The sequence below is a fragment of the Hylobates moloch genome, unplaced genomic scaffold (assembly GCF_009828535.3).
Source record: "Hylobates moloch isolate HMO894 unplaced genomic scaffold, HMol_V3 SCAFFOLD_4, whole genome shotgun sequence".
Taxonomy (NCBI): domain Eukaryota; kingdom Metazoa; phylum Chordata; class Mammalia; order Primates; family Hylobatidae; genus Hylobates; species Hylobates moloch.
This window is the reverse complement of record NW_026652279.1, coordinates 1,951,129-1,963,294: the sequence shown is the minus strand read 5'-3', so window position 1 is coordinate 1,963,294 and position 12,166 is coordinate 1,951,129. Positions and strand designations below refer to the sequence as shown.

General features: G+C 40.3%; 1 protein-coding gene across 6 annotated transcripts in view; it reads left to right on the top strand.

The window, feature by feature from the left end:
* The window catches only part of FHIT (fragile histidine triad diadenosine triphosphatase), a 1,522,387-nt gene that overhangs the window by 1,351,215 nt on the left and 159,006 nt on the right, over window positions 1–12,166 (top strand). The window contains exon 11 of one of the 6 annotated variants that reach the window (XM_058437114.1): window positions 6,438–6,599. The exons of the other annotated variants lie outside the window; for them this stretch is intronic. Coding sequence (XP_058293097.1) covers window positions 6,438–6,476 — 39 coding nt within the window. The 3' untranslated portion in view covers window positions 6,477–6,599. Of the gene's footprint in view, window positions 1–6,437; window positions 6,600–12,166 lie in introns of those variants that run through there. 6 annotated transcript variants of the gene reach the window in all.

The following is a 12,166-nucleotide window of genomic DNA, read 5'->3' as shown; positions in this document are numbered from 1 at the left end:
GCATCCCAAATAAGCAACTCTCATAACTGTATTGGACAATTCATCAAATGTTTATGGGTGACATTGAATGGCTGTGACTGTGCACTGTATATAAAACCCATTACTGATGAAGGAAGTGACTATTACTAAAGCAAATGGGAATAACAATCAGCAATTGGACAAATTCAACCATGAATTTCATAGACAAAGCAACTGTGGGTTCAAGCATGTCATGGGAAACAATTGCTTGGCTTAACACAATTCATGAGCAAAATCAATTTGCTAAAATGCAGGCCATTTGGCCCTGAGGGCTGGAGAGAACCATTATATTGCCGATGATATTTATTGTTGAACTTGGATCTCTTTCACACACCATTTGACAATGGGCTCAGAGTCCATGGGTCCCTAGTTGACTTTTCAAAAAGGAAGGAATGTTTCAGTGAGACAGTTAATTAGCTTTTTGTCTTCTGGGTTTGCTGATGTCCTCCCACTGGGTGGTAAGTTTCTGGGTATTTGAGAATTTTGGAATGAAAACTTTGGTATCTCTCACTCAGAATAAGATAACAACTTGATATGTTCTTCTAAATTAATGGAGACTTTTTATTCAAAGAACCAGATGTGATAAAACTAACAAATAAGCATATAGTAATGCTAATTTAATGACCTATGATCTCAAATGCTCCCTCTGTATCTATGAATGCTCTTTGACTACCTATTTTAGTAATGAGAAAGCTGGGTAAGCATCTGGTTTACCCTGTCCTATGTCAGATTATTACTGAGCTAAATCTCTATGTTCCTCAAAAGAGAGAAACAAAATTAGCAGAAAAGCGCTTATCTGGTTAAAAGTTACTTGTGCCCATTTTTCTCACAGAAACAAATATTCAGATAATATATGTATCAGTGTTCTCTAGCAGGACAGAACTAGTAGGATAGATGTATATATGAAGGAGAGTTTATTAAGGAGTATTGACTTACACGATCACAAGGTGAAGCCCCACAATAGGCCATCTGCAAGCTGAGGAGCAAGGAAGCCAGTCCGAGTCCCAAAACCTCAAAAGTAGGGAAGCTGACGGTGCAGCCTTCAGTCTGTTGCTGAAGGCCCGAGAGCCCCTAGCAAACCACTGGTATAAGTCCAAGAGACCGTAAGCTGAAAAACTTGGAGTCCGATGTTCGAGGGCAGGAAGAATCCAGCACAGGAGAAAGATGAAGGCCGGAAAACTCAGCAAGTCAGCTGTTTCCACCTTCTCCCTGCTTTATTCTAGCCGTGCTGACAGCTGATTAGATGGTGCCCACCCAGATTGAGGGTGGGTCTGCCTCTCCCAGTCCACTGACTGAAATATTAACCTCCTTTGGCAATACCCTCATAGACACACCCAGTAACAATACTTTGCATCCTTCAGTCCAATCAAGTTGACACTCAGTATTAACTGTCACGATATATGATTCAGGTTAGTCATTTTATTAACTCTTTTTTTTTTTTCCCCTAAGAGATAGGGTCTCACTTTGTTGCCCAGGCTGGCGAGCAGTGGCCCAATCATAGCTCACTACAGCCTCAAACCCCTGGTCTCAAGTGATCGTCCTGCCTCAGCCTCCTGAGTGGCTAGGACTACAGGCACATACCACCACACCTGGCTAATGTTTTTCGTAGAGACAAGTCTCGCAATGTTGTCTAGGCTGGTCTCAAACTCCTAGCCTCAAGCAATCCTCCTGGCTTAGCCTCCCAAAGTACTGGGATTATAGGCGTGAGCCACTGTGCCCAGCCCAGGCTAGTGACGTTTGATAGAGGTGAGCAAATGAGGAATGTTGAGAAGCATGGAGGGCTATAAAGGTAGTGGTGGTGAGCTGGAGCCTCCAAGGAAGATCATGAAGTCATTGGACACTAAAGAGGAAAAGTAATGAAAGAAGGCTGAAGAGTGGTTGATGAGGAGGATACAGGTATCTACCGGTTGAGCTTCAAGGCAAAGGACGCCATGGTTTTTTCCTAGAGTTTGCTTTGAGGTCAGGCACCCTAGATTAGTTTCCCAGAATTGCTCTCCTATGTTGTTTGAATATGTTCAATTGCATGTTAGTGAGAAATAACAAAAATTTAATCACGTGTCACTCTATCCATAGCATCCATAGTAAATCCACTCTATCAAACCACTCCATGTGGTCCTCCCTCATTATTTCACAAACCAGGCTTTCTTCTGCAGAGTCCTATCTGCCCTCCACAGTGAATTCTCGCTCCAAACATACATTCCATCAGAAAGCTCTAAGGTGCTTGCCAGTGAAGGAGGAAAATGCCTGCTCCGAGGTGTCCTTGTTGCTGGATCCCATCCGTCTTCCTACCTGCTTCTCACAGTTCTGCTCTCTGTCTCACAGTGGCTGCTGCAATGAAACCTAAGTTTAACTACAGTGCTTGAAGAATGGGCTGTTTTGGTGTTTAAAAAAATCTTAGGTTTACATTCAAGGTTCTTGACATAGCTATTAATAAACAGTCACTTAAAATTGTCCAAAAAGTTTTGATAAGTTTGGAGTTAACCTGCTAAAGCAAACTACCAAGATCTCAGTAGTTTTTCCAAATCTATTTTACTTAGAGAAATGAGAGTATAGGGATTAAGGATAGGAAAAAAAAAGACCATTGGAAAAATAAATTATGATCAGAAATGGATAAACTAGGTAAAAATAAAACAGATATGAATTAAGCATTGACACGATTCCCTCAATATAAATTATAATGGCCCCAAAGTGAAAAGCCCCCAAACATTTGACTTTATCTCTCTTTTAATGAAGAAAATCAAAATAAGCAAGAATTAGGGGAAAACAGAAGATAAAAATTAATACAATTTTAAAGTCCCAAAGCATTTGTAAATATTTTATTTTTAAATTATCACCTGTCATTCTTTAGACAAAAGAATGATGCACGTAATTCATACAACCTTTATAAATAAATCCCGTAACTTCTTAGCTTGGAGCAAGGTTCATTCATGTGCCACGTGCCAGCAGGAAGGAACCCTAAGGCCTCCAAGTTGCCTGCTTTTGGAGACATAGAGTCCTGGAAACATAGCCTGATGTTTAGAATCCCACGTTGAGTATTCAAATGTGGTTATATTTTTGTCACTGCGAGGTGACGTCTACCATTGATGTTCAATTTGGTAGCCACTAGCTAGATGGGACCAGTCTGAATTGAGATTTGTTGTAAATGTAAAATCCAGTTTGGATTTCAAAGACTTCTACCAAAAAAAAAAAGTAAATATCTCATTAATAATGTTTTATAATAGTTACATGTTGAAATAATATTTTGGTAATGTTGAGTTAAAAATTATATCACTAAAATTAATTTCACCTGTTTCTTTGTACTTGTTTTGGTGTTGCTACCACTTTTAATAACCTATGTATCATGCATTAGATTTCTTCTGGATGGTGTTGCTCTAGAATGCTTTCAAACTGCTTCAGCTTACTGGCAAGCAGCTGTTTGTGGAGATTGTTATGACCGTCCCTAGATTTAGAATAGGAATTTGAATGATGCCAGTTTTTCTTTCTAATGACAGAAATCAAGAAATAGCTGGTATACCTGTATAGCTCTAAATTCTCTCCACCTTGAGTCAACATAGTGATTTATTGCAAACTCTTTAATGTTGAACTTGCTATTTAAATCTCAGTGTCTCACATTTCCCATATTTAAAATGGGGGGAAAATATCCAATCGTACTGGGCTTCTAGTGTAAGGCTAGTGGTCATAAACAACTATAGTTCGCAGTCTTTGCTCCTAGGGAGAGCACTAATGAAAAATAATAATATAATACAATTATTATTGTCATTGAGAATACACTGAGACTAATAATAAATCTATATTCGATAAATATAATATTTGAGAATAATAATCAAATTATTATTGTCAATGAGAATACACATTGGGCTGGACTGTCTGCTAGGTGCCAAGCATACATTATTTTCGTTAACCTGGCAGGGTAGATACCATTCATACCATTGAATTGAAACTAAATTTGCAGAGAATAAATGTCTATGTCAAAACCTCATAACCAGCTCATGGCAAAGCTTGTTTATATCAAAGTCTGTTTGACTACAAAGCCTTCCCTGTTTTTGTCACCCTTTGCTTTAACCTAAGGAAAATATTATACTTCAATTTTATGGAAAACCCATGTATAGTGAGAAAAGTGATTTTCTTAGACACTGGGACTTCCAGTACTAAATCTCAAATGGTTTTCATATCCCTGTTCAACCTTAGAGACATTTACACACACACACACACACACACACACACACACACACACACACACACACGACACACACCCTGGATTTCCAATAAATATATAGGTCCTAGACACACCACCAGTAATTTAGACTTGCAGTGAAAGAAATGGCATTTTACAAAGTCAGGCATTTTCTCTGCTTTTAGGATATGGCCCACTGGTCCCCATCTAGGTACTTTATTATAACTCCTTTTATAGTATTTTGTTAAACACAAGGAAGTCATCAACATGCTCTAGCCAAGCTTCTACAATTCCCAAGGTCATCCTTTTGGAGCTGGTTTTGTGTGCAGAACCTCTTAAATACTTTTGCTTGCCCTGTAGTGTATTCATGTCATAACACACTAAAATATTTAAGAGAAAATTGCTTTTGTTCTGAAAAAGAAACAGTCTTGCTTACAACTCTTAATGGACCATAAATATCTTGTAGGCCAGTTGCACCAGTACCTGCTGGAAATCCTTCTTACATTAGTGGTGACTAAGGAACTCATAGAATATTCCCTTTGCAGTGAAATGTAGCCTTGCTCCAACATATATTTTCCCTCTAAAAAATTGTTTCTTCTAGTGAGCTCTTCAGAGTTATTGAAAGAACATTGCACAGTTAGGTCAAATCTATATATGAAATTTCAGCTGGCTTCTCTGATAATCTTGACCCTATCAGTTGATATTGAAGACTGAGGCTGAATTTCCTTTTAGCGACCTGAAATAAGCAACTGCACTTGTTTTCCCAAATCATTTTCCATCCACTTGCAGTGTCTACCATTTACCTTGTTTCCCTGGGGCATTGGGCTGGTTTCGTCTATTGGTGATCTGGGATAAGGCTGAATTCGACTCCTTGAAAGAGGTTGGAAACAAAATTTTCATTAGCTGGAGATACCTCAAATGTGGAGGGAGACTGTGATATGATTATGACATTAGCATACTGATGAGTTAGTAGATACAATGAAGTGCTTGTTTGGGCATTAAGGTACATTTGTCTCCATCATATATAGAAACGGAGGCAAAGGCAGACTTGAAAACTTTTCTGAGGACACAGAGTAAGAAACAGACCTGAGATTCATACTTAGGCTGTCTGGCTCCAGAGTCTGGGTTCTCCCTCTCGCTGCTGCCTTTATGAACTACCAGAGGCATCTTACTCATCTTAGTCATCTCTGCCTCCCAGCACCCAATGAATACCACTTCATAATAGAGTAGGTTGTCAAGAAATAACTGTTGAGCTGAACCTGGCACTTCCCCAGCCCTCTGCATTCACAGCCTGGTTCTCCGAATCCTCAGGTCCATGGCTTTCCTTTATCAGCTGCAAGTCCCCCCACTTCTTGGGCACTGCCTGCCTCCTGTCAGAACCTCCCCCTGAGAAAGAACTTGTACCTCAGTTATTACAATAGTATTTCAAATTGTTGGCCTTCCGGAGATGCCAAGGTATTTTTTCAAACCGACAAAGCCTGCTGAGAAAAGAATGAGATTTTAAAGCTGGACTACGAGGCTTAGTCTAGAGGCACAGTGGAACTTTGTGGGTAACTCCAGAATCAAATCGCTAAGGCCAGCTCTGTCCCCTGTACCCATTTCTGGAATCTCCCTGAAAATTAACTTGATAAATTGCTCCCCTAAAAGGCCCACCAGTACTCTCCAGGATAGACAATCCAAAATAGGCTGGTCAACACACACCTTCATGTATGGAATTGTGTCTACATCCAACCTAGAGAATAACAGGCATTTCTGTGTCATCACCTCTACATTCAAAATGCTCTTACCTGCATTATGGTTCCAGTTGACATCAGAGTGTGTGTGAGTGTGTGTCTATAAAACTTGGACGACTGATCTAATTAATTTGAAAAAATCTAAACCTCAGAAACAATTTAAATGCCAAATAATAGAGGAATATATTTAATACTATATATTCATCTATGTAGCCATCAAATGAGTTTTAATGAATAATATTAATGATATAACACTGTATACAAATAATCAGGCCAAGACTAATAAAACAAATTAGTCCTACCATGATTTGTCTTTAGTAAAAATGGGAAACAGGAGAGAAAAAAATTATATTTCAAAAACTGTAGTACACCTGTTGTTAGATTCTAGTCTTGCCCGTTTTTATTATTTTCTACAGTTTGGAATGAATTCTAGTTTTTCTGGGCTACAAATCTGCAAAACAATGTTTTTAATTATTTTTCCTTCTTTTTTTCCCATTTTTCCTAATTTGGAGTCACCAAAAACTAAGCTGTGCTTTCGTAAAGCCAAGTGAACTGAAGCTAGACAACGGAAACTTCAGAAAAAAAGAACAGCAACATATTTACATACATAAGCCACTTTCATACCTGCCTCCTGATGTATGGACTTCAGAGTAATATGGCCTATGTGGATTTTACAGGCTTGTTCTTTGTTATTGTTGTTTTTTCCTTCCTCCCCCTATTTTTTCTTCATAGAACATGAGACTTATAACCTGCTGAAAATGAACATACCTAATAACTCAAGACCTACCCGTCTAGGAATAAACCATCCTAGCCATGAGAGATGAGACAAAACCTGAGACCAGAGACTCATTTTCTTCTAAAATGCTTCCTCCAAAAGATTTTTTTCAAAGAGAAGGGGGGAAATGTGAAAGGAAATCTTGGGGCCCCCAAATCACTAAGCTAAAGGGAAAAGTCAAGCTGAGAGCTGCTTAGGGGCAACCTGCCTCCCATTCTATTAAAAGTCACCCCTCTGCTCACTGAGATAAACGCATATCTGATTGCCTCCTTTGGAGAGGCTAGTCAGAAACTCAAAAGAATGCAACCGGCCGGGCGCAGTGGCTCACGCTTGTAATCCCAGCACTTTGGGAGGCCGAGGCGGGCGGATCACGAGGTCAGGAGATCGAGACCATGGTGAAACCCCGTCTCTACTAAAAAAAATACAAAAAAATTAGCCGGGCGTAGTGGCGGGCGCCTGTAGTCCCAGCTACTCGGAGAGGCTGAGGCAGGAGAATGGCGTGAACCCGGGAGGCGGAGCTTGCAGTGAGCCGAGAGCGCGCCACTGCACTCCAGCCTGGGCGACAGAGCGAGACTCCGTCTCAAAAAAAAAAAAAAAAAAAAAAAAAAAAAGAATGCAACCATGTGTCTCCTATCTACCTATGCCCTGGAAGCTCCCTCCCCACTTAGAGTCTTCTTGCCTTTGCTTCGAGTTGTCCCATCTTTCCAGAATGAACCATTGTTCATCTTGCATATGTTGATTGATGCCTCATGTCTCCCTATCATCTTGCATATGTTGATTGATGCCTCATGTCTCCCTAAAATGTATAAAACCAAACTGTGCTCTGATCACCTTGGGCACATGTCAGAACCTCCTGAGGCTATGTCACAGGTGCACCTCCTCAATCTTGGCAAAGTAAGCTTTCTAAATTCACTGGAAAAAAAATACTGGGATATAATGTTGAATGGAAAGAGCGGCATATAAATGGAGAATGGAATGGAGGCACATGTACCTTGAAATTAAGAGAGATTGTGGCTTCAAATAGAATGTTACACTCCTGTTCTTTTCTTCATATTCTCTTGCATTTCCCAAACGTAATATAATGAGTATGCAATAATTTGATAACGTAAAGGAAATATCAGGGGTCACTTTTTAAGAGCAGACATCCTGTGTTCTTTTTCATTCATTGGCAGAAGCCAATATTTACTGGCAATTGTTTGGTGAACCTAGTGAAAAAAATTGCCTTTAGTTTTGATCAAAACCTCATGGGAAATACATATGTGTGAGCTAGCTAAGTAGCTGAAATGCCCAGAGAAGTGGCTTTTCTGGTGTTTCTACTCTTTGACTTGTTAGAAAAAAAAATAAAGATACTCCTTGGGATACAGGCAGACGGATCACTTGAGGTCAGGAGTTCAAGACCAGCCTGGCCAACGTGGTGAAACCTCATCTCTACTAAAAATACAAAAATTAGCCGGGTGTGGTGGTGCGTGCCTGTAATCTCAGCTACTCAGGAGGCTGAGGCAGGAGAATCACTTGAACCCAAGAGGAGGAGGTTGCAGTGAGCTGAGATCATGCCACTGCATTCCAGCCTGGGTGACAGAGCCAGACTCCACCTAAAAATATATAATTAAAAAGTAGCGCCAGGCGCAGTGGCTCATGCATGTAATCCCAGCACTTTGGGAGGCCGAGGCAGGCAGATCATGAGATCAGGAGTTCCAGATCAGCCTGGCCAGCATGGTGAAGCCTCATTTCTACTAAAAATACAGAAAATTATCTGGGTCTGGTGGTGGGCGCCTATAGTCCCAGCTACTCAGGAGGCTGAGGCAGGAGAATTGCTTGAACGCAGCAGGTGGAGTTTGCACTGAGCCGAGATTGTGCCACTGCACTCCAGCCTGGGTGACAGAGCAAGACTGTATCTCAAAAAAATAAAAATAAAAGTGAATATAAATAAATAAAGATAAAATAGCCAGTTGTGCTGATGTGATACTCTACAGTCTTATATTCCCATTCTTTTTGTATTGTCTCCAGTTTCTTCTCAATCACCAAGTCAACCCTTGCTGTGTCTGAGGTTTATTTGAGTGCCAAGTATAACAGTTATTAATTTCACAGTCACCAGTTTGACTATTAAAAAATGAAATGTTCTTGACTCCCAAAGTTCAGGTGAATTTCTGGCTATGAGAGCAAACAATCTCATCAGCCCTGGGCCAGGTTTTGCTCAGCAAGTTCAGTGCCGTTTCTGTCAGTTCAGGCCTGTAATTCATTCAGTCTTATTCTGGCTTATAATCTCTCAATTCAGATTCTGTATTCTGGGGCCTTAATGAACAACATGTCGTGTGGGGGTAGGCAGGGATTCTGTGGTCCTTGGCGATTGTTTCCTTGGCCTCTGGTGTCCAAGTAATCCACTTTGCCTGGTCCTTGTGTGCGTCTTTGGTCCATTCTGATACCCATAAGGAATGCAGTCATCCTTTGCGGGATGGTGACCTTTGGCCTCCTACATCCCTGGAGGTGTCCATGGTCCTGACATAGTCTCTTGTCACAAGCACATGAAGGACACTTACTCTTTGGCCTTTGCCAGCTTGTCAGAGTTCTTCTCATGGGCTCAAAAAAAAGCTTGTCTGTTCTGACATACTTTGGTAAGACCTGCAGGAAATTAGGTGCCTCTAGCAGACATTCATGTTGCTGCTATAGTCCTTCATTATTCTCTTTGCAAAGCTATGTACTACCAGAATTCTGGATGGAAAAAGCTGAATGCACATTCAGTCTCCTCTTAGAGTCTCAAATTCAAAGGGATGGCTTGCAGTGAGTCAGCTGTGGAAGACCAAATAATAGCCTCCCAAATGGTGCCTACGTACCAATCTTTCAGAACCTGTAAATATGTTAGATGGTAAAGGAGAATTAAGGTAGAAGATTGAATTAGAGGCTAGTCAGCCAACTTTAAGATAGGGAGATGACCTTGGATTATCCAAGTGGACTCAATATAATCACAAAGGTGGAAGAGGGAGGCAAAATAATTAGTGTCAGAGTGATGCAATATGAGGAAGATTCAACTGACCATCAATGGCCTTAAAGATAGAATTGAGCCGTAAGCCAGGGAATTCAGGCAGCTTCTAGAAGCTGGAAAAGGTAAAAGAACAGAGTTTCCCCTAGAGCCTCCAAAAAAGGAATGCAGACTGGCCAACACCTCAATTTTAGCCCATTACACCCATTTTGGACATCTGACCTCCAGTGCTGTAAGATAATACATTTGTGTTGTTTTAAGCCACCGAGTGTGTGGAAATTTGTTATAGCAGCAAATAGAAAACTAATATATTAGCCAACCTCAGGATTCAGCCTGGGGGTTGGGGAAAAGGCAAGCGTAGAGCACACCCTGCCCCAGTGCACACATGCACACACATGCATGCACGTGCCCACTCATGCACACACATGCGTGCACGTGCCCACTCATGCCCACACATGCACTCTTTCTTGCTTTGTCTCTCTTAATTCTGTCCATTATCCAGCTTGAAACTCTATTTTAAAGTCTGGGGGTGGGCAGTTAGAACTCTTCTGTGTCCTTATCCCTGCATAAATCATTTCTCTCTCACACTGGGGCACTGCCTTTTGAATTAGAAGCTAAGCTGGTGAGTGAAGGAGACTACTGCTAAGCAATAGATGCACTTCCCTTTAGCCAAGAGACGGTCAGGAAGGAAATGGGACACCAGTGATTACTTTGAAATATTAGCCTGCCACACATGGGTAAGAAATTAGTGACAGTAACTATGCTACAAAGTTGAAACCACTAAGTAACATGGGATGGTGGTCTCTGGTAAAGGGCCATGGAAGTGTGGGGAAGGAAGTGACCACCTGATACGGGGCCATCAGAAAGGCTTCCTATCGAGGCTCGACTCCTGTCCCTGTGGCTAATGAGACTATGGGCAGTTCCCTCTGCCTGAGGCTCAGTTTCCCTTCAAACTGAGAGGTATTCATCTTGGTCACCCGTAAGCCTGCTTTCAGCTCTGGTACTTTGTGATTCTATGACACTAAATAGTTCAAGTGAGAAAGAATCACTTGCCCTGAGAACTCCTTTCCTTTGATTTCCACGTGGAGGTCACATTAGCATAGCAGAAAGGGTATTGACACTGCAGCTGACTTTTAAAATTCACTGAGAATAGGAGATAAAATGGAAACACACCAGATGGAATGTGAGCTCCCTACTATTTCAAAACTTAGACATTTCCACTAAATGTTGGCACAAACTTAAATATCATCTTGAATGCTATTTACAGTTTTCAAAGTGACAACAATAGCATCTTTCAGAAGAAGGAAAGACTATGTGAAGAGAGATCCTAATATCTTTGGAAATTTTTTATGGATGGAAATTTTAAGAGAATAATTAGTCAGATACGAAAACAATAGGCCGGGAAAATCACACAGGCAATTGAGATCCATCTGTAACTCCACCACTAAATGCCTAGATTTCCAGGAACCAACTCCACAGAAGCAGTATGAATTTGGCTCATTTCATGCAGATTTGCTAAACAGGTTTCAATGTTTTTAATTTTTAGGGGTCTACATGCTGTGATTCTGGATCCACTTTGGGTTACGGACTCCTCTGAAAACTTTGCCATAAACCGGAAACTTCCTAATGAGGAAAATTTTTAATATATTTACACAGATAGCTTAAAAATGCACTTAATTTTAGGATTTTTAAGGGGCACGTTAAGAAGCCCCAACTTGAAAAGAATGCCCTTGAAGTCTAGGAAATTACAAAGACTGATTTTGTGCAAGAAGTTATATAAAAACACACACAATCAAAAAATTATTTTCATGTCCTTGGGGCTCATGGTGTCCATTCAAGCTCCAACTCTCTGCATTCAAGAGCATTGTACTGGCCAGTTATTCTTATAGAGCAAGTGCCAGAGACACTCAATGCCAGAATACACAAGGAGGAAGGGGTCTTTTGAAAGAGAAAGCTCCACTAGACAGGATAGTGAACTTCATTAGGGAGCCAATAATTGAACATGTCTGATGCCTGAATCTCTTACCTTTTTAATGAAAAGTCCAGTCCCAGAATCACACAGTACCTTCTAGAAAATGGGCCATACAGTTTTACAAAGCACTGTTATTTGCATTTCTGAGGGGCTTTTTTTGTAAATTGACTTAATTTCCAATGGATTATGATTATATAATATCATTCATGTACAGAAAATGATTATCTTGAAACTTACCTATGATACATCTTTTTGAGGTCCCAAATGTCTTTAAGCTGTGAACGTTGACATTTTTGTTCTTTCTGTCAATGGAGGAAGTTACATATTCAGGTTTTCTATTCTTTAATAGGCTCTTCTGGATTATTTTTTAAGTGCAAGATGACTCAGACTGTGACTTTATAATATCTAAGAAACAGTTTAAAATTAAAAAATTTTTAAGACTCCTAGAGTCTATTGACTCCACAGTAGTTGAAACAAAACCATTTTTTAAAATCTGAGTTTATTGTTACCATCATTT